Source organism: Phocoena phocoena, chromosome 7, assembly GCF_963924675.1.
Source record: "Phocoena phocoena chromosome 7, mPhoPho1.1, whole genome shotgun sequence".
Lineage (NCBI taxonomy): Eukaryota > Metazoa > Chordata > Mammalia > Artiodactyla > Phocoenidae > Phocoena > Phocoena phocoena.
In genome coordinates, this window is record NC_089225.1 from 42,622,148 (window position 1) to 42,645,311 (window position 23,164).

At 41.4% G+C, this 23,164-nt stretch overlaps 1 protein-coding gene across 1 annotated transcript; it reads left to right on the forward strand.

Annotated features, from left to right (window-relative positions):
* The first annotated feature begins 318 nt into the window (after positions 1–318).
* Positions 319–21,251, forward strand: DAPL1 (death associated protein like 1). The gene is made up of 4 exons (XM_065880811.1): positions 319–425; positions 8,566–8,653; positions 13,235–13,295; positions 20,969–21,251. The coding sequence occupies exons 1-4, from the start codon at positions 368–370 to the stop codon at positions 21,083–21,085; spliced, it is 324 nt and encodes a 107-aa protein (XP_065736883.1). The 5' UTR covers positions 319–367; the 3' UTR covers positions 21,086–21,251.
* The last annotated feature ends 1,913 nt before the right edge of the window (positions 21,252–23,164 follow it).

Genomic DNA, 23,164 nt, shown 5'->3' on the forward strand with positions numbered 1-23,164 from the left:
TCCTTGTCACGCGAGTATATGACAAAACCTGTCACATTGTAGATGCACCATACAAACTCGATGGATAAATAGTTAGAAGAAGAATTCCACTGAGCTTGATCCTTTCCCCTTCCTCCTGTGAAGGAAAGAGTCCCCTTAGCTGTCTACCTTGACTTCTCAGATGAAGGGAATAATAAGAAAGTTTTCTTCTAAGAGAAAACTTGCCCCCAAAATGTAGGTTCCCAGAAAAGCTAGATGACAAGCCCTGTTGCTGCTCAGCAAAGCCCTTAAGGGACCCCGCCCCCAGCCCGTATAAAGCCAGAGTGCAGTGGGGCAGCCGCACTCAGCCTCCAGAGCGCCGGCACTGACCCTGGCCCTGGCACGCGCTATGGCAAGTGAAGTGCAAGTCCAGCTCTCCGCATTGAAAGGGGGGCATCCTCCTGCAGGTAGGCTGCCCACCTGCCCTCTGTCCTGCAGACAGCAAGACCCCTCAGCTGCTGCTGCCCCTCCTTCCACACTGCGCCTTCCACAGAGGTGCCCCAACAGAGCAGAGACTCTCAACCTCCCCTTGTTCCTTTAACTTCCTCCAAACTGAGTTCCTCCTGTCTTTGATCCTTTTAGGCTTCTGTGTAAAAATCACCTGGGGATTTGTCAGGCCCGGTTGAATGAAAACCTAATTCTATGTGGGAGTACAAGGGATTGGGTGCTGGTGGAAAGGAGCAGGTGGTGAGCTTGGACCTTCCCTCCCTGGCTGCAGGTTAGCAGCGACCCATTCACACCTGGAAGGTAATTTACTGCCATGGAAACATTCCTCCCTAGAGGTCCCAGCTTTCGGACTCAGTCTCCCGAAGATGCCTGTACGTCATCCGACTTCATACCCAGCCAATCCAGCTTCCACACTGAAGAGAGCAACCCAATTTTTCTCTCCCTTCTCAGGCTCTGGGGTCGGGCAGTGTGATCAGTAATGTCTTTTGTCTGTCACCAAGCTGAGGAGCACTTTTTAATAAGGACACTAGTGTGGGAGGGGTTGACTGGAAAAGGTAGCTATCAAGGCATTTTGCAAAACATCCACAGTTCTTTTCTTTTTGTAAAAAAGGTATGCTATTTATATCCACTCCCTGGAATATGGAAATTAGTTTTATTGTACTTAACCATATGTTCATATAGATTGGCTGAGGCATGCAGGCCTATTTTTAGCTGATTTGATGCTCTTTTAACTGCCTTTCTTCTTTTTTCCTTAAGAAATATCTCAACAACTTGACCTCTTTGTTCTTGCCTTTCTCCATTAGCAAAATTTATTTACTGGTATCATTCTTTGGCTCCTCTAAGCCAAGATGATTTCAGTCATCTTTGCTGCAGAGGGTGATGGCGGGTATAAACTTCACAAAGCATCAAAAACTGACACAAGGTTCAGTGGCTTTCTGGTGAGCAGCCCAGCCAAAGTCAGAATTGTTACTACTAATTCTGAGTTTCCACTTCTCAGCACCCTGTCCTGGTCTCCTGTGGCAGACTCCTGACTTTTTATGTTTGTCATTGGATTTAGGAATATTTAACATTATCTCTATTTAAAATTAATGATGCTAAATAATGATCAAGAACTATCGATGCAAATTATTAGAAGTTTCTACACAAGGACAAAAGAAAACGCCATTCTCTTCCCGCCACTTCCACCCCAATCCTCCGTAAAACAGTTCAGCTAACACTTGATTTGCCAAATGACGTTTATACACAAAGATCACAGGGATAAACTTAACCAAGTGAAAGTTTGAATGAAACCACCAGGAACTTTCTGTCTCCGCCACTAATGATTGCTAATTACTCTGTGTACATAGCCCACCATGACGCCATCAAGCATGTCCCAATGCCTCTGGTATGACAATTAATTATTATGAACTGTGACACTACAGATAAGAGGTTGGGGATAATTAGAATGGAGATGAAGGCAGACTTTTGCCTCCCCACTGAGAACAAGGGAACAAAGAAGCCTCATCCTTCAGCTTGTCTCGCTATATATTTTAAGTCTGAACCAGATACCTACTGTACAAAATTGTATTTATAGAACAAAAATAATTCATTGCCAGAATTCCATTAAATTTCACCTGATTTTTATAGGCAATGGACAGGTCCATGAAAGTAGGACACAGACATGATGAAAGGTCTGTGAAAGGTCTGACATGGCCTTTGGAATCAGACAGTCCTGGATTTAAACCCCGCTTCCCTTCCACTTCTCTGAGCCTCAGTTTTCTCATCTCTAAAGCAGGCGGTAATAAATAACATTGATATTGTAAGGTTGTTATGACTGTTGAAGGAGATAACCTATGTAAGGTACCCAGCACATGAATGTTAATCCCTGTAAAATGCAGGCCTAGTAAAACACATAGCCATCAAAAGAAATGATTCTCCTCAATTGCAAGACCTCCTGATGTTTGCAGGCTGCATTCGGCACTACTGCGGTCATCAGAGCAGGAAGAAAATTGCAGTGGGAAAGATACATATGCCTGCTCCATCATGGTTAAAAATGAAACCGCTCCAAAGTCAGCCAGCTGTAACTTTCCCACCTACACAGGGGGTGCTTAGTGGGTTTTCTTTTATGTATATTAATATATTGTACCTCTGTGGATCCTGGCTATAAATTTATGCTGTAAAACAAGACTACATTAAACATGAGGCAGCCTGGGCTCTAGGAAGCTTAGCTTTTCCGCTAAGGATTTTCTGCTACTTTGGTTTACCTCGCTCTCAGTTTTTAAGAACTCCATTACCTGAACAGTCAAAAATGTGTGAGTAGGGGCTTCCCTGGTGGCGCAGTGGTTGGGAGTCTGCCTGCCGATGCAGGGGACACGGGTTCGTGTCCCGGTCCGCGAAGATCCCGCATGCCGCGGAGCGGCTGGGTCCGTGAGCCATGGCCGCTGAGCCTGCGCGTCCGGAGCCTGTGCTTCGCAACGGAAGAGGCCACAACAGTGAGAGGCCCGTGTACCACAAAAAAAAAAAAAAAAAAAATGTGTGAGTAGAAGGTAATCCAAGGAAACCGAGTACATATGTGATGAACCAGAAAAAGCAGCAGTTCATGAGTTTTTGTATATTCCTTGCACTTTAATTTGTTTTAAGGCAAATGAGTCAGAGCCATCAAAGGGGTCACCACTGAGAACCCCCAGGGAGAATCTATTTTCTGGCTCATTAAAAAGACGGAAGTTTGGGGAGTGTATCCCCAAGGGTGAAACTAATGCAGAAAATGGGGAGGAAACCATAGCTGCAGAAGGGTTAGTATGGTTTTTTAAAAAGCAAACACCAGAGGCTTAATTCTCTCAACTCCAGTCTGCTCATGTCAACTTCTGGGAGTTGATCTGTGAGGTTCAACAGAGAGGTTACGAGACCCACTACCCCACAGGTCACAGGGACAGGGGTTTGATGACAAGAACGGCTGCCATTCACTCAATCCTGTGTGACTGGCACTGCACAGAGCCTTCTAGACACAGCACCAGTACTGCAGACTGATGATGTACCCTCATCCTTGTTTCACAGAGGAGCAAACTGAAAGTCAGCAAGGTCGAGGGACGTGCCCAATGCCACATAGCTGGTGAGAAGGGGCAGAGACGTGACAGTAAAGTGGGCCCAGGTCAAGCCCTCTCCCTCTGAAGCCCTCTCTCCTTGCTTTTCCTGATGAGGGTCTTTTGTCTTGACTGACAGTTTAGAATATGCCAAAAACTCAACGGTGAATGCAAAGTAAGCGTTTTGCAAACATCTAACCTTTTAATTAAAATCTTCAAATGAACGTTCTAAGTCACAAGGCAGAGTTTGCCCAAACCTCTGTGGTGGGCAGCTTTTTCACACACATTCTCCACTGATTAATGAAGGAAAGAAGCTCTTGCACGGTGTTTGGTAGAGGGTAGTCAAGATAAAGAAAGATAAGCCTGCAAGAAAAATTGTGCAACATACCATTCTAAACTCAGGGGTCAACTTTCGAAAAGTTATAAACTACAAAAGCAGCCACAAAATTATACCTCTTACTCAGAGATAGGAAAGCAAAGTTTCATTTTCTCCACATCAATGTAGATTTTCTAACGAAACTATCCAAAACATCTCTCGCTTACATTTTAAAATCTCTAGTTCATTTTGCATATTGAAAGGACCTAAACATGGAATTATGTGATTACAGATTTTTTAAAATAAATTTATTTATTTATTTTTGGCTGCATTGGGTCTTCGTTGCTGTACGCGGGCTTTCTCTAGTTGCGGTGAGCGGGAGCTACTCTTCTTTGTGGTGTGTGGGCTTCTTATTGCGGTGGCTTCTCGTTGCAGAGCATGGGCTCTAGGCACACGGGCTTCAGTAGTTGTGGCATGCGGGCTCCACAGTTGTGGCTCGCGGGCTGTAGAGTGCAGGCTCAGTAGTTGTGGTGCACGGGCTTAGTTGGTCTGAAGCATGTGGATCTTCCCGGACCAGGGCTCGAGCCCATGTCCCCTGCACTGGCAGGCAGATTCTTAACCACTGGGCCACCAAGGAAGTCCTTTACATTCTCTTTACATTTCTTTTGGGGTTTGTTTCTCTGAGTACACTATATTCTTTCAAAAGGGAGCGACATGATAGATTTTCTTTTGTAGGTAGGTGGGAAGAGTTAGAATCATAGTAAAGACCTTACAATAAAAATCATCTAGTTCAACTTCTACCAAATTCCCCAAAATCCTTCTAAAATATTCATGGCAGATACACTTCTTTTCTTTATTTTAACACACTAAGGGACCAGAGATATACTATTGAACTACGCAATCTTCTTCACTTTGATTAACACAGTTATATGTAGCCAGACTCTGCCTTTCTGGAACTTTCATTCTTTGCTTTCCATTCTCTCCTCTGGAAAAACATAAATATAAATAATAATAACTACTAATTATTAAGTGCCTACCATGTGCCAGCTGCTTATGTCACCTCTATTCCCTAGGACAACCTAAACAATCAGTATTATTCCCTTTTGAAGGATGCAGAAACTGAGCCTCAGAGGAGTTTATCTTGCCCAAGGTCACAGAGCACAGGAGGGGGTAGAGCTCTCTGACCCTAGATAACATTTCCTTACCAGTAAATCATTCCTCCTCCACAAGACAGCCCCTAAACTCCTTGAAGATGGCACCATAAGCTTCCCTTGAGTCTTTGCTTCCTCAGAAGCGATCTTTCCAGTTTTCCCAGTTCCTTGTCTGACACAGCTCCTTCTCCACTCTGGTTGCTCTCATCTGGACATTCTCTAAATTGTCTGTGCTCTTTCAAATGAGTGGCACAGAGCTTAACATTTCAAAGGTCTTCTCATTTTTAACTATTGCTTATTTTAACTATAACAAGTGTGCTTCTATAGTTGGCTATAATAACCAGTGGAAGAAAACGTGCAAAAACAAAAGCATCAGAGAAAACAAAAGGAACACTAATAGGAAAGTAATTACAGCACTCCATGTTTTAAAAGCTTTTGTCACAAGGAGGATGAAAGATACTGCTGGGAGAGATACTGAAGGCTCAAGCTCTAGGTCTAGACCTATTGTGATTTGATTCCTCTTGGTAGAAGAGGCTATGAACCATACCACTCCTCGTACAGTGGCACACCCTTCTCAAGCAGCCTTCCAGAAAAAGCCACCCCTTGGTTTATTTCATCTCTATTCCAGGGCTATTCAGAAGGTGTTTCCATATTATTTCATTTCTGTTGCTGATTATTTTGTATGCCTTTTTTTCATGTGTGTGTGTGTGTGAATTTAAAGCAGACCATGTATGAAAATAGGATTTTTTCCTAGACTGTATCTAATATTACAGAATTCTAGTGAGACACCATTATAATCAATAAAAAAAAACTTGGTGATTCAAAATGACCAAGTGGAGTTTATTCCATGAACACAAGAATGGTTTGATAGTAAAATATTCATTAATATATATTTATAAAATTTTTATCTATTAATATAATTAACCTCATTAAGGTGAAGAACCATATTATATACATGATGATAAAAAGGCATTGGATAAAATTCAACATGTGTTTGTAATTTTTTAAGCCCAATGAAACAGTAATAGAAAGATATTTCCTTAATATGATGAAAGAAATATATTTGAATATACATTATATATATTGTAAATATGTGTGTGTGTATATCCAACTAAGTATATACATTATACTTAATGGGAAAACACTAAAAGCAATCCATTAAAAATTAGGATGACAAAAAAAAAATTAGGATGACAAAGATGTCCATCATCACCACTATTTAATCTAGAGAAAGTAATATTATAATTATTTGCAGATTATATAAATTTTTTTTACCTGGGAAACCTAAGGGAGTCAACAAAAATATTATAAATAATAAGAGAATTCAATAAGATCTGGGTATAAAATCAATGATATTAATATAAGAACAACAATCTGTGAAAGCTATAATGGAAGAATAGACCCTCTCTACAACTACAACAGCAGCAACAAAGAGAAAATACTTAGGGGATAAACCTAACAATAAATCTGTAAGATTTATGTGAACAAGTTACTGAGGGACCCAAAAGAAAATGTAGGAAATGGAAAAGCATACCATGTTCTTGAATAGAGAGCAACCAGGAATATAAAGATATGAATTTTCCCTTAAAAAAAAAAAAATCTATAAATCTAAAGCAAAACCATTAAAAAACTACCAGCAGGATTTTTTGGAGGAAATTGACAAACTGATTCAAAAGTTCATATGAAAAAATAAATAAGAATAGCTAATAAAATTCTGCAAAGGAAATGTAGCAAAGAAGGACTATCAGAATTTAAATATGTTAGGGACTTCCCTGGTGGTCTAGCGGTTAAGACTCCTCACTTCCACTGCAGGGGGCATGGGTTCGATCCCTGGTCAGGGAACTAAGATCCCACATGATGCATGGTGCGGCCAAAAAAGAATTTTTTAAATATGTTATAAAGCTACAATCATTAAAATAAAGTTGTAATGGCATATAAACAGAGAGATTAATGGAACAGAAGTCCAACAGGACAAATGGACCAAAAATGTGAACAGTTTATAAAAGAAAATACAACTGGCTTCTGAAACACAGAAATAAGCTCAACTTTCAATAAAATATTAGAAAGGCAAATTACCTTTCTTTTTCTTATTGGTTGATAAAGCCAAACATTTTCTAGTTCTCACTGTTGCTTGAGATATAGGGAAACAATCACTGTCATTGTGGCTGGTGAGATTGTAAACTGGTGCAACCACTGTGAAGGGTGACTTTGGCAAGATTTAGCAAAATTTCAAATGCACATACTCTTAAGAATTAACAAGATCACTTCTAGGAATTTATCCCATGGATATACTTGCACTTGTGCAAAATTATGTATATGCAAAGGATATTCATTGCAGCGTTGTTTGTGATAGCAATGGATTAGAAACATCTAAAATGCTGCCATTTAAAAAAATATATAGGTATGTGTATAGAATGTCTATCGATGAATACATAGGGACTTGTTATCGTTAGCAGTATCTAGGGAGATGAACTGGAGGCTTAAAAATAATGGTAGAAGGGAGACTGCAGACCTTTCCATGATTTTTGAATTGTGTGCCTTATGCATGTACTATTACATGATCAAAAAAATTAATTAATAATAATTTTAAAAGAAAAATGATAAAGTCAATTCACGAGGGCATTGAGAAATAGGTTTTCCTATTTTTCACTCTATTGGAGCCAGTTTTAGAAAATTGCCAATCTGACATTTCCATAAAAAGAATCAACAGGTTCAAACAAATCAACGTCCATTTAGCTTTTCCTCATTTGAGCTTGTCAGATTTCAGATGTGCAAATTTCCCAGGAACAGAAAACAGTATTTGCTTTGACTTGCAATCTGAAATGGGCTGCTCCTTTTCAAAAGTTGATTTCATCTGACATTGTTAAACACTTGAATTGCTGTTAGGTCATCTGTAGCCTAATTAACACTAATTGATCTCTTGAATGGCAGGATTATTAATGCAGTTTAATTACTCATTAGAACATCGGAGCTCCTCCAACATCGGAGGTTTGGGGTCTGGGATGGAAGGTGGGCATCTGGTGGGATCAGAAGCATCTCTCTTGAATTAAATGCCTGTTACCACCACATGCCCTGACTTTGGCTCATTCTTCAATCTAGCTTTTGAAAGCTTTGGTTGAAAAAAAATCTTGCAAGCCTTGCACTTTAATCTTGTGGGAAAACAGAAGGGTCACATTGGAATTGTCGGTTGCTGTCATGAAGAATGTAATTGGTTTGATAATAAGAAAAAAACGTTTTTCAGTAAAATGCCTAAGGGAATAAATTGTTATCTCCTCTCCAAATCGAAGGTGTAAACACCTCTGCCTTTTTTAGCCTCAGGTCCCCCTCTCGGAACACAGACAAGCAAAAACCTTAGCCCTTCTCTCCTTCCCACCTTGTTTGCCCAAAATATATTTTTCTTCTGTTATGCTAGTTCAGGGTACTTTTTGATTATGTTGTTTTAGATTAAAGTTTAGCTCTTCGAAAAGTTCTGAAATTCTTCAAATCTACAATAAATTCATACCTTGAATAACAAAGCAAACTTTCTCTTGCTGCCCTAAATATGACTCCCTTGTTGATGCTTATTTGTTTATAGTGAAAGCTGGAGGAAAGCGAATTTCCAAAAAACAAGAAATTGGCCTCTTGGAGAGACACACCAGGAGAACGGGATTAGAGAAAACAAGGTAGGGGACTACTTAATTTCTTTTCCTTCTTCATCTTGATTTTTAAGTGACTCTACTGCCAGAAGTCAGAGGCTTCGCTGGATCTTAGGACAAACCAAGGCTCCCTAGGCACTTACTAACCAGAGTTAGAGGCAGCTGGCATGGTGGGGTGAGGTAGGGGTGGGGGTCAGCATGGGAGAGGGGGTTAGCTACCCTCTGGAGGACTCTCTCTGCCCATCCTCCTCTTCCCTGCAGCCAGCGCAACTGCCTCCTGCTTAAAAAGCAAGGTCCTGAATGCATCCAAACAGGACTCACATCCCTGTATCTTATTTTCACCTTAGCCTTTAAAGTACTGTCCCTAAGCTGGCCTTGTGTTTGTAATATGCTTTCTGCTGAAGCAAATCTGAATTAAAAATAAATGTGCTTTTATTTTAAATTCCTCACTCAATTATTTAGAAAATAATGGCCACTGTATTTGGCACATCTGGAAGGAATTTGGATATGGAGGTTGTTTTCTCCCTGCTCCTTCCGCAGTAACCTTGACACACTGCACCTTTCTCAGAGCTAAGCAGAGAGCCGTGGACTGGATCTCATGTACAAATGGCCCAGCCCCTCTATGCCTTGGGTAAGAAAAATAGTGCCTTCAAAAAGAAGTGAACATGTGAAACTAACTCCTCCAAGTAGAGGCGCTTCAGAGCCTATTTCAGGATGGTTTCCATAGGTGAGCTCATGAGTGACTCAAAAGGAGTGAAATAGAGGATGCTCAGATACATCCTTAAGAGTTAAAATGGTAACAGTCTCAGAAAGAAAGTGTGGAGGGAAATAGGCTATGGAATTTCTCGGGGCTTTTTCTTTCTGTATAAAATTACTTTTTAGATCACTTTAAAAGTTTCTTCTCGGGCTTCCCTGGTGGCACAGTGGTTGAGAGTCCGCCTGCTGATGCAGGGGACATGGGTTCGTGCCCTGGTCCGGGAGGATCCCACATGCCGCGGAGCGGCTGGGCCCGTGAGCCATGGCCACTGAGCCTGTGCGTCTGGAGCCTGTGCTCCGCAACGGGAGAGGCCACAACAGTGAGAGGCCCGCGTACCGCAAAAAAAAAAAAAAAAAAGTTTCTTCTCAATTTCTGGGAAGGAAATTTTTTGAGGATTTTTCTACTTTAAAATGAAATACTCTGGGCTTCCCTGGTGGCACAGTGGTTAAGAATCCTCCTGCCAATGCAGGGGACATGAGTTCGAGCCCTTGTCCGGGAAGATCCCACATGCCGTGGAGCAACTAAGCCCGTGCGCCACAACTACTGAGCCTGCACTCTACAGCCCCCGAGCCACAACTACTGAAGCCCGCGTGCCTAGAACCCTCAAGCCACAACTACTGAAGCCCGTGCACCACAATTACTGAAGCCCACGTGCCTAGAGCCCGTGCTCCGCAACAAGAAAAGCCACCGCAATGAGAAGCCTGTGCACCACAATGAAGAGTAGCCCCCGCTCACCACAACTAGAGAAAAGCCCATGCACAGCAACGAAGACCCAACGAAGACCCAACGCAGCCAAAAATAAAATAAGTAATAATAATAAAATATAATAAAATCAAAATATAAGAATTAAAATTTAAACAAATGAAATACTCTATCCAAAATATATAAAGAACTCATACAACTCAGCAGCAGGAAAGCAAACAAGCCAGTTTCAAACTGTGCAGAAGATTTAAATAGACATTTTTCCAAAGAAGATATACAGATAGCCAACAGGTATATGAAAATGTACTCAACATTATTAATCATCAGGGAAATGCAAATCAAAACTACAATGAAACATCACCTTACATCTGTCAGAATGGCTATTAACAAAAAGTCAAGAAATACCAAGCTGCGTCAAGAACTTGGGAAAAAGGGAACCTCTGTGCACTGATAGCTTGTAATACACATTGGTACAGCCCCTGTGGAAAGCAGTATGGAGTGTCCTCAAAACATTACAACTACAACTACCATGTGATCCAGCAATTCCAATTCTGAGTATTTGTCTGAAGAAAATGAAACCCTAACTTGAAAAGATACATGCACCTCCACATTTATTGCAGCATTATTACAGTAGCCAAGACATGGAAGCAACCCAGCTGTCCATCGACAGATGAATGGATAAAAAAATGTGATACACACACACACACACACACACACACACACACACATACATACACACAGAGGAATACTGTTCAGCCATAAAAAAGAAGGAAATCCTGCCACTTGTAACAACGTGGATGGACACTGAGGGCATTATATTAAGTGAAATAAGTCAGAGAAAGACAGTGCCATATGATCTCTCTTGTATATGGAATCTAAGAAGAAAAATAAACAGGACAACAACAGCAAAAACTCGAGCTCATAGGTGCAGAGAGCAGATTAGTGGTTGCCAAAGCTCGGGGGAGAGGGGATTGGTGTCTGGGGTAGAAAATGGATGAAAGAGGTCAAGAGGCACAAACTTAGAGTTATAAAATAATTAAGACCTGGGGATGAAATTATAGCATGATGACTATAGTTAATGATACCATATTGTACATCTGTAAGTTACTAAGAGAGTACAGCTTAGAACTTCTCATTACAAGAAAAAAAATTTAACTATGTATGGTGAGGGATGTTAACTAGACTTATTGTGGTGCTCATTTTGCAGTATATACAAATATCAAATCATTGTGTTGTACACCTGAAACTAATGTAATATTATATGTCAGCTATACCTCAATTTTTTTTTTTTTTTTTTTTTTTTTGCGGTACACGGGCCTCTCACTGCTCTGGCCTCTCCCGTTGCGGAGCACAGGCTCCGGACGCGCAGGCTCAGTGGCCATGGCTCACGGGCCCAGCCGCTCCGCGGCACATGGGATCTTCCCGGACCGGGACACGAACCTGTGTCCCCTGCATCAGCAGGCGGACTCTCAACCACTGCGCCACCAGGGAAGCCCTATAGCTCAATTTTTAAAAATTTGCCCCTTTGGCATTAAGCTTTTGTTTCTTCTGAATCAGAAAATAACTATCGCATAATTAAAGCAAAGCTGTAAGTCCTCAAGGGTGGGAGTCACATATTATTTATCTCCTGACCCAGCATCTAGGACAGTTCCTAGAACAGAGAAAGCACTCTGTAAATGACGTCACACTGTCGTTGAATTGCCAGCTGGTTAACTTCAGAAACCTATCCTGCTGCTAAAACCTGACTCAAGTGTAAGCCCTGTTTAGTGTGACACCGCTAAACACGCCTGGGCCAGGGGCTCAGGAGCTAGAGTCATAGCTTGGAAATGACCTTCTAGTTGGCAGCCATGGACAAGTCATCCGTTTCTTTGCACCTCAGCAAAAGGGACTTACTGTTAATTCTAATATCAGGTGAACACTGCAGGAAGAGGAGCTGCCTAGAGAGTCATAAAGTGCTGACTGGAACCCTCTTAAAAAAAGTTCAGGGCTTCCTTGGTGGCGCAGTGGTTGAGAGTCCGCCTGCCGATGCAGGGGACACGGGTTCGTGCCCCGGTCCGGGAAGATACCACGTGCCGTGGAGCGGCTGGGCCCGTGAGCCATGGCCGCTGAGCCTGCGCGTCTGGAGCCTGTGCTCCGCAACGGGAGAGGCCACAACAGTGAGAGGCCCGCGTACCGCAAAAAAAAAAAAAAAAACAATTGTTTTCTAATAGTCATTAAAAGATGGGAATTGGACCACTACAGAACTTAAAACAGCAGAAAAATACTCTTTTGTCCTGTTTACCAGGGATAGATATAGGTATGTGGAAGCTGAATCTTATAGAATTGGAGGACCATGTTAAGGAAAAATAATACAAAATTACAAATATGAAATGGCTCGGGTCCCTCCCAGGGCGCTGAAAGGAGACTGTGCAGTGAGAGGCTTGAAGCTTCCCTAGCTCCCCCATGAGTCACCTCTGCTCTTTATATCTGCTTTGTGAATGTTTGCATGGATAGGATGTCCTCCTTTTTGTGGACAGGCACCTCCTTATATCTTCTAGGAGAATAGCTTTTGAAAAATACAGCGTAGAAAATAAATTTCTAAGCATCCTCAATCTGTGTCCATACCCCAATAACGTCTACTAACCAACACAAACCATCCAGAAACAAGTATGCCACGCGCAGAGTTCCCTTCCAGAAATTGCACTGTAAACTCAGCCCTGATTGAAACTGTCCCAGCAAATGACTTGGCCCGAGAAAGAAGCCAGACACAGACGAGTCCCTGCCGTACGGTACATTTTATGATATACAAATAAAGTCCAGACTAACATATGGGGCTGTAAGTCAGGGTAGTGATTATTCTTAGGGGCAACTGGTTTGACTACTGTTACAAGTTTGTGAATGTTCACCAGCCTGTACGTTGATAACATGTGCACCTTTCTGCATGTATGCTGTACTTTGATGAAAAGTTTAAAAATATTAATTATAATGAGTTGGCCTGCAAAGCTTGTTGTACATGGGCATACAGAGTAGGACTTTTTTTTTTGTCTTCCAGAAGTAGCCAAGCAGAATGAAAGCTTAAAGGCCAAGTAGAAAACCCTCTGTAAAAATGGCTTAGCCTCTTTAGTGGGAAAGTTTCCATTTCTATGTGAAGTTTCTTTTCATCTTCACAGTGCCATTGCAAATGCTGCCAAAATACAGACGACGGATGCCCTGAACGATATGCTGGAGAAGGTGAGCCGTGGGTGAGGTACATCACGTGACGCTCCCAGCCAGTATTCACCCAGCCGATCGGGCTGCATGGGTGAATGAGCTGATGACCACTGGGGTGTTTTCCAACTCAGAGGTTTGACGTCCTTGTGAAAGAATCTGCTCTCAGTTCAAGGAACACGAAGTGGTTTTGATGAGAAAAGCTGATGCTCCCAAATTCCTAGTGTCTATTTAATAAATCATTTCAAAAATAAGATAGTAAATTAAGCAAGAATCATGATGCCAAACTGGCAGAACTTGACGTTGCCATCCCAAATATTTATTGGAAACGCTGGCCTGTTGTTATAAAAAAAAGGCAGCCTGTGTATTGGGAATTCAGCCCTTTTTGAACTTCCTCCCCACCACTGCACTCCCAACAGGAAATGTTTGATTTGAGGCCAGGGTGTGTGGTGGAGGGTTGCCCATTTTGGGGCTGGAGGAAGCCTGGGCACTGGCTGACTTTATCTAGTAAAGTCTATTTATGAAGGTGGTTGACCATTGCTATTTTTATTTCCGTATCTTGAATTCTTTCTAAGTAGCTCAGGAAACTCAGAAAATTCTTCCCACGTAGACAGTGGTTTAGTTTTGGATTCAATCTTTTGTTTTTAAATGTTGTAAGTGAGCTGAGTGAGGGTCCTTATTCTACTTCTAGGGGGTGGGTGCATTGAATTCAGGCATTGAAGGACCACTCTTTCTGCGGCCCCCATATATATTGAAGAGACAGGACTGGGCGGGTGTCCTTTGCAGAAGGAAGACTTGCTGTTATTACCAAAATCAGGCGTCTGAAAAAGATTAGAGTAGTAACTGTGCAGCTAGACTTCTGAGACCCCTGTTTAGCACTGGCTTCTCCACTTGCTACCTAAGGTCTAGAGCAAGTTACTGATCCCGTGCCTCTGATTCGTCATTTGTAAAATGAAGATAAGGAAGAGGATATATATACTTCAGATGGCTGTTGAGTGGGATCAATGAGGTTCACCCACAGGAAGTTCTTAGAACAGTGCCCGACACAGAGCAACCTGCCTGCATGCTCTGCTCTAATTAGTAACATCTGTTTCATGGCAATGAAAAGAAAAGGTGTGTCTGAAACCCATGAGGCAAGTAGTATCAGGCAAGATATTAATGAAAGACGAAAGCTACAGAGCCTTCTCATGTAGGGGGGCTTGGTTCTCCCATCAGATAGATCGGAAGGGGTGCGATCATAAGTGACTCTTTGCCTTCCTGACTTTAGAAGAAGGTCAGGGATGGATGATGACCTGCCACACACATTCTCCGGCCCCTGCCCACTAAACGCTTCTTCCTCAGGGGCAATAGAATGTCCACAGTAAGTAGAGCTAAGTGGAATAGATATATTCCTCTAGAATATATGTTAACCCAAAATAAAATGTTTACAGAGAGTGGTCAGTAAAGGTTGATGATGCTGTACTTTAGGTATGATGCCAGAGCCTTTATTGTTTTTTATAGACACATGTGCATATGTCTATGACATAAAGGTTCTTTCCCTTTCGTATTGTTCTTTCATATCACTTCTGAATCTCAAAGATAAACAGAAGAATCAAATAACAACAACAATAAGTTGTATTTAGAAATCATAAGAAAATATTGAGTTGGCGTGCTGTTACAAATATTTTTAACAGCAATTGTATCTTTTTTTTTTTAAAGCCGCTTTAACACTTAGCTCCATGTCTACTGGCGTAGGTCCATGGCTAAGACTGCATAGATTACTGGTTAGAACAGGTTCTGGCATTCTGGCGTCAGATATCAGGTGCCTGGGTCCTATGCTGACTCCGTCACTTGCTAGCTGTGTGTCTTTGGGCAGGTTTCTTCATTTCTCTGTGCTTCTGTTTCCTCATATGTAAATGAGAATATGGTTTATAGTATCCACTTCACGAAGATGTTGTGAGAATAAAATGAAGGTATAGAACATGTGTAAAGGACTCAGCACAGAGCCAGACACAGTTAGCCTGCAGTAAGTGTTAGCTTCTATTCCCAAGGAGATATCCTACAGGGCATCACTTGGAATCCAGGCAAAGGATAAGAGACCAGCAATAAAATCAAGTCCCAAGATTACCATAAGTCACTGCCTTGAATATGGAAGTTGGTGGTATCCACATGGTCCCTTACAGCTAAGAAAAACCTTCCCTGAATCCATAATTCAACCTGAAGCATAATAGGATTTCATAATAAAAAAGGTCAACCTGGGGTGGAAAGACCAATGCCTTTTAAGAAATAGATCTGCTGAGATCAGTGGTTGCCAGAGAGTGGGAGGAGGGGTTGACCACAGAGTGACAGGAGGGTATTTTGGGGGGTGAAGGAACGGTTCTATATCTTGACTGAGGTGGTGGTCACAGATGGTATGCACTTGTGAAAACCCATAGAACTAAACACTAAAGGGGGTGTCTATTTTACTGTACATAAATTATACCTTAATTTTTTAATGAAAAGAAATGCATAACTAGCAGCAATGAAGACCCAACGCAGCCAAAAATAAATAAATTTAATTTTTAAAAAAGAAATGCATAACTATACAGCCTAACATAAAAAAATAAGACATATAAAATATAGAGATTTAGGGTTTCCCTGGTGGCGCAGTGGTTAAAAATCCACCTGCCAACGCAGGGGACACGGGTTCGAGCCCTGGCCCGGGAAGATCCCACGTGCCACGGAGCAACTAAGCCCATACGCCACAGCTACTGAGCCTGTGCTCTGGAGCACACTAGCCACAACTGCTGAGCCCGCGTGCCACAGCTACTGAAGCCTGTGCGCTCTACAGCCCGTGTTCCACAATGGGAAGCCGCCACAATGAGAAGCCACCGCAATGAGAAGCCCACGCACGACAAGGAAGTGTAGCGCCTGCTCTCCACAACTAGAGAAAGCCCGTGCTCAGCAACGAAGACCCAGCACAGCCAAAAATAAATAAATGTATTAAAAATATTTATAGAGAGAGAGATATAGATATCTGATGATAAATTTTCATCTGCATTACAATGATTTTCCCAACAATATATATTGTCCTGAAGATCTAACAATATACAACTGGCCAGAAGAAATATAGTAGCAGAAATGAGGGTCATAGCCTCTGCATTTATTAACATTCCTTCATGCCCTCAGCTAGAATTATGTCTAGTTCCTAGAACCCATGTTAATTCCCATACCAGTTTAAGAACTTAGAGTCCAAAACAGTGAGAGTTATAGCCCTATTCATAGGAGCTCAGCAACCATTCAATCATGGCAGGAAATTTCTATCCGTATGCCAATCATGTCTGGATACCCTACTTTAAAGCCAACCAAGGGTTTAAGATTTGGGAGATTGGAAAACAATTCCCAAGAGGTTGGAATTGTACAAATCTAAGTGGGAAGCAACCTAAAATTTTCCCTCCCACTCGTTCCCCCACTCATCTCCACACAGACTTCACTCCCCACTACCTTTCAAGGTAGGTAGGACCCTCCCTTCTTCTCTAGTCAGTCTTTCTCACCTCTTCCAGCCCTAAATGCTGAGAGAATTCATGTTGCCCACTGACAGGCCACATCATGTGTTTATTCCTGTAGAAGAAGGGTTGTATAACCCCAAAGCTCTCTAAGATAAAAATCTAGGAGACCTGGTCTTAGACCAAGTTCCATCTACCCCTCAGAGTCCCGTAGCTCCCCTGAGATCTACGATTGCTCATTTACTGAATTATTTTAAGGCAAGGAATGAGAGAAAATGATACTGCCAAATATATTCATTCTCTCGATAGTTACAGAAGTTAAGTTTGGCAATAGTTGTGAAGCTTCTCCCAACATAAAAGTATCCAGTTAAACCATTAGTAATGGGGCTGGGTTATAGTGCAGACGGGGGTGGAGTGTTGAAGCCTAGTTGAAGCCTAGTTAAATTGGGGCCACTTTTCAAGCTGCCAGCTATGTCACCAGGGCCAAGGTTAGTGAGATGTATGTGAAATGGGATCCTGGGGGAAGGGAAACTATCAAAGGCATCTGCACATCTAAAAAGGTTTCTTTTGTTCTGTGTGGGATGATCCTTGAATTTCGTTGACTCAAGCTGAATGTTTTGTTTTAAGCACTTTGCTTAACGGGGTGTGGAAATCTAAGTGCCAACCTTCAAGTTGGAAGTTAACACCCTTCAAAGATGAATGGAAGAGCTGCCAGTCTTCTAATACCACCTGACTTCAGGCTCTAAAACAAAACCTGCCACTGACTTTTTAATTTCTAGAATTTCTTTCATAGCTCTAATCATAAAGACTTTTACCATACTTCTTTGACTTTTTCTCTGAAACGAAAAACGTAGGCTCTGAGGTCACGACTACCCAAAATGAAGGTAAATTCTCAATGTGGAAGTTTCTATTGATCTGCTTTTCAAGTTCAATATTTTGCCCCTTATGGGATGGAGCCACAGCCAGGAAGAATCCTTACACATATCCTTCTTTCTCTTGTGGGGTTAACCTAGATTCTTTTACCCTAACGAGTCAGACAAACACCTTTCATTCTACAAACCCTATCATTTTACAAAGATTAACGATGAAAAATCCAAAGTGTCCCCAAAGTTAAGATGTCAGACTAAAGCACAGGTTGTAGGTTAGAAACCTATTCCTACTTATTTCTGGTCTGGACTTGAATATAAAATGTTCCTATCGCCATTGGTTTAAAATCTACAGGAAAGAATCGGGGCATTTAGTGATTGACTATTATTTACAGTTCCATCATCTGAAGGTAGACCCTTTGTAGACTCTCCACCCACAACCCCCAAGTCTTTCTATATTAGGATGCTACTGATTGAGGGGGTGGGGTGTTTGAGAAAGAGAACTTGACTCTCTGGTTGTATTTTCATCTGTCCCTATAAAGCCCTTACCCTCTGCAACTTGTACATTTGTAATTTAATAATTATGGGCAGTTTATCTAAGGCTCTTATCCTTGTCGGAATTGTTTCCACTATTTTCTCAATCCTGTTGATTTTTTTCCCCCTAAATTTTGCCAGACCAGTTCACAGATGGCCAACAGCCCCCAGGGGCGGTCTCCCATTCATTCTGATCTGTGGCATTCCTCTTTTGAGACGCAGTTGAGCAGAGCTTTTACAACCTCAGTTAAATGCCTTAGTTGAAAGGTAGCCCCTAACCCTTGCGCATTCCTGGTGAGAATGTAAAATGGTGTAGCCACTATAGAAAACAATATGGCAGTTCCTCAAAAAATTAAATATTGAATTACTGTATGATCTAACAATTTTACTTCTGAATATATAACCAAAAGAATTAAAAGCAGAAATTTGAAGAGATATTTGTGCAACAGTATTCATAGCAACATTATTCACAATAGTTAAAAGATGGAAGCCACCCAAGTGTCCATCAGCATATGAATGGATAAACAAAATGTGGCCTATATACATGCAATGGAATATTGTTCAACCTTAAAAAGGAAGGAAATTCTGACACATACTACAACATGGATAAATCTTGAAGACATTATGTTAAATGAAATCAGCCAGACACAAAAGGACAAGTATTACATGCTTTCACATTTATGAGATACATGAAGTAGTCAAATTCATGGAGAGAGAAGGTAGGATGGTGGTTACCAAAGGCTGGCAGAGGAGGTAATGAGGAAGTATTCTTTAATGGGTACAGAGTTTCAGTTTGGTATGATGAAAAAGTTCTGGAGATGGATGGTAGTGATGGCTATACAACAATGTAAGTGTATGTATTGCTGCTAACCTGTGTATTTAAAAATTGTTGAAATGGTAAATTTTATGTTTTATCGCAATTTTTTAAATGATCAAAACATGTAGCCCCTGAATTGCGGAGATAACCCTGGAAATGATCACCTTTCCCACCTCCACCCACCAAGGTGCTCTTGACACCTTAAGAGCAACGATCAACATTGTGGTTTTCTCTCTTCTTTCTCACCTTGTCATCTTGCCCCATCCATCTCACCTTGGCTAATTGTCCAGATTTCTGTTATATCAGAATTATTTGTTCATTTCCTTTCTCACCCTCCTTTACCTTACATTTGACTTTAAGTAACTTGCCAAGTAGGTCTTCCTACCTGTAATCTCTTGAATGTGATTTAGAGCTAACCTGAAATAATCCATCTGTTTTAGTTGACACTAAAGACACCTAGTCTGGAAGAAAACTACTGAAGTCAATGACCTCTTAAGTTTCCTTCTGGTTCTAACGTTAAAAGAAAAACGAAACAAAACACTCTGCCCTTACCACACTATAAAATGTATGTCATGTGGCCCAATGATATCTGATCTGACAAAAAAATAAATCAGCAGCTCTTTTGTTAGATTGTAAAGTAATACTTATAACCAATACCTCAATTATGTTTCTTCCTTTCTGCTAGAATGCCAGCATAGACCGTCCTTGGGTTTAATTATTACATAACTTTTACCTTCTCATTGTAAAAGAAAACTTTTAGAGAAACAAAGGCAAAGTAAAGAAAAAGACTAGGAATTGCCCATAATTCTACCCCTCAGAGATAATCATTGTTAACACTTCAGTGTATATTCTTCCAGTATCTTTAATTTTTTTAAGACCAAGAAGAAAGAACTTTCTGGAGCCAAGTTTCACATGAAAGGGAATGCTGTGTGCTCAGAGCTTAGGGACATTTGAGAAGTGATGTAAGGCACATATGTTTTCCCTGGCTTAGAAGAGCCCAAATAAACCATAAACAGTGATGTTTGGGGTCATGAACAGTTTATCTCCCCTTTTATTTGAGTGTCAAGGCAAGGGCATCTAAGTTCAATAGTGATAAATTAAATTCCTGGTGAGTTGGGGCATCCCTTCCTTGCTGGCTAGGGAAGGTGTTCTTAGGTACCTTTATACTGAATCAGTGGGCTTGAAAACCAAGAACTGGAATGGAACCGAAAGGCCTCTGGGTCCAAATTCTCCTCCTAGGAAAACTATGCCTGAAAGACTTGCAACATTGGGCATCCTTTCCATCTTAAGCTGTCCTTAATGTAAATTCCATAAGGTCTCTTGGTTCCATATGAAATTCCTCTTATTGTCAAAGTCTCAGTCTGTGTTAATTTAAATCTATTTAAGCTCATTTCCTCATAGATATCTTCTGCAGAGATGACTAGTGAGAACTTTTGTTACCTGAAGCTAATAAGTCATTCCTCAGCCTTCTCTTTACCAGACCGTTTATTTGAACCTCATAAAATGGCCAGTTTCACATACTTCAACCTAAAAATCCCCTAACTTCTTTCAGAGGTTCTTTATTTCTGATCTTCTGACATCCGAGGCGTTCTTCCTCCCCACCCCAGGACCTTCTTCAGTGTCCCCATAACCTTCTTAGCATATGGTGTTCCGTATGTGCATAGTGTATATGCCAGAATAAATTCTAATATTGGAGGACTGATGAAAATATTTCTACCTTTAAAAATGTCACTTCAAAACATATATATATATATATATAATTTATATAATTACCTTATATATAATATATTTTATAATTTTAAAAAATTAGAAACACACTAATGAGGGAAAACCCAGGTTAACAAGTATATCCATGGATACAGAGCTAGAGGTGGTATGCAAAAAAAAGATACTATCAAAGAAGTAAACAAAACTGTGAAATTCCTCTGACCAGCTGTTTTGTTTTCTACTACTTTAATACTTTATGACCCAAAAGATCCAATATGCTCATTTTTTTTCTTTCCTCCTCACCTTTAGCTCAGCCATAAATTTCCAGCAATAATGCACATGGCACATCAAAAACCCAGACCTGCTCTGGAGAAGGTCACTCCACTGAAAAGGATCTACATTATTCAGCAGCCTCGAAAATGTTAATCTGGGATGTAAAACACAGCCATCTAGCCAACTGCCTCTAATATCTGAGGGCTTAGCAAAAAGGACTGACTTTCCACAGGCCTAGTGCACTTTCTTGGTAAATAAAACAGCTTTTATGTCTTCTCTTCTGACTTTAGGTAATAAAGCATCCGAAATTGCAAATCCAGTTCATTCCTGGGCCTCATTTTGGTCCTAGTCAGGATCCCATTGATGTTTACGTGTGTAATTTTGTTGAATAAGTGGAGAATCTAGAATACTCGACTACCCGCTCCACCTCCCTGGATAAGCTCTTTTCTCCTTGATGCGGACCGAGTGGTTTCACCCACAGTGAGTTCTCCCTGAAGGCAAAGGTTAGAAAGTGGTACACTGAGCCTTGCAAAGGCCAACGTTCTATGCAAACGTAAGGAGTGATTCTTCTCAGTGTGTTTGTATAACATGCTCAAGTTTTCACTTGAGGTGAAATGTCTTTTCCATTTTCCCACATAAATACATAGTTTGTGTTTAAGGTTTGGTAAGGGAAAATGAAAGTATTAGATTCATTACAGACATATTCTCTTCTGCAAAGCAATCAAGGTCGGAAAGTAGAATTCTAGTTTCAAGGGGAGATTTACTCAGGGCCTCCCACAAAGTTGATGCTCTAGAACTGAGGGCCCCTGATGCTACAGGACATTGTGGTTGGGGTATAGAAGTTGGTGTTAACTGGAGGTGGAGGTGAGAGGGAAACCTGCTGTAGCTCTTCTACCCTCCGACACACACACACACACACACACACACACACACACACACACACACACACTTCATATGCTCACAGGTGAATAGCCAAGAGCATCCTCACGTTAGAGTAGGGGACAAACACATTTTTTTCCCACAGAAGTTAGCTGCCACTCATAGTTCCACCATTCTGCACCTCTAACTAATAATGCTATCCAACAGTCAGCATTTCTCTCTACCCAAGGAAGGGGTCAGCACTCCAGCCCATCATTTTACAGGTTGACAGCCCTTGGAGTATGACCTGATGCCAAGACTATCTCTGATTCCTGGAAATCCAAAGGCATCTGGCGAAGGCCCAGTGGTCATGACGTTGCACCCCACCTCCTCTCCTGAATTGTTTGACTCTTTTCAGGATTAAGAGAACCCAAGTCCAGCTTCAGTCAGCGCCAGCATGAATCAATAAGACAGTCCTGACCACCCCACGCTGGCTTAGCTCAGTTCCCAGTCCTCTGGGACTATTGTCAGAAATATTCCAAAAAGGTAAATGTTGCAAGGCAAATAAATGCACAGAAGTTCAAGGTCAGCCATCACTTCCCAGGGGACAGTAGCAAAGTATAAGCCAGATGGTGGGTACTAGGTATAACATTGGACTGTGATAAGGAAACTGGGGTCCTACTTCTGACACTTACTAGGTCATAAACCTCAAGCAAGCCACTCAAGCTTTCTGATCCTTGTCATACAAGCATAAGAACATCTGCCCCCTCAGTTGAACCCTCGGAGTAGCATAATGGCAAGAAGACAAAATGGACACAGGGATTTGTAATAAGCCATTTAAAGGGTATTGAGAGCAAGGTGATACCAGGATGATAGTCCTAGAAGCCACCAGAACTGTAGTAATTGCAGAGAACTACGAGAGATGACATAAGCTGAACCTAGAATAGGAAAGCTGAAGATTTGGGCTAGATGAGAGCAAGGAGGAAACTGGGGAGGACGATAAGACACATGGGAAGCAAAGATGGCAGCACTGCTACATTTGCCTTTCCAGAGGGTGGTATGAGGGCCAACCACCCCAAGGAAATGCAAAGAGAAAAGGATGACATTCTCTGTGTCCTGAGACAGAAGGTGAATTGCAGGGGAAGAGAGACTGCTCAAAATGACACTAGGCAGCGAGGACCCGCACGTTAACCTAGGCCCACAGTTGCAGTCACTTGAATCACCGAATCATAGGAAGAAGTTTGATGTGAACTCCAGATCTGAAAGGAAACTGGAATTACCTTGGAGACTGTCTTGGAATGACTGGAAATATCTTGAAGAAGAACCAGGCTGATAAGAGAAATTTGTGGTGATAGGGCTGTGCATGTAGAAAGC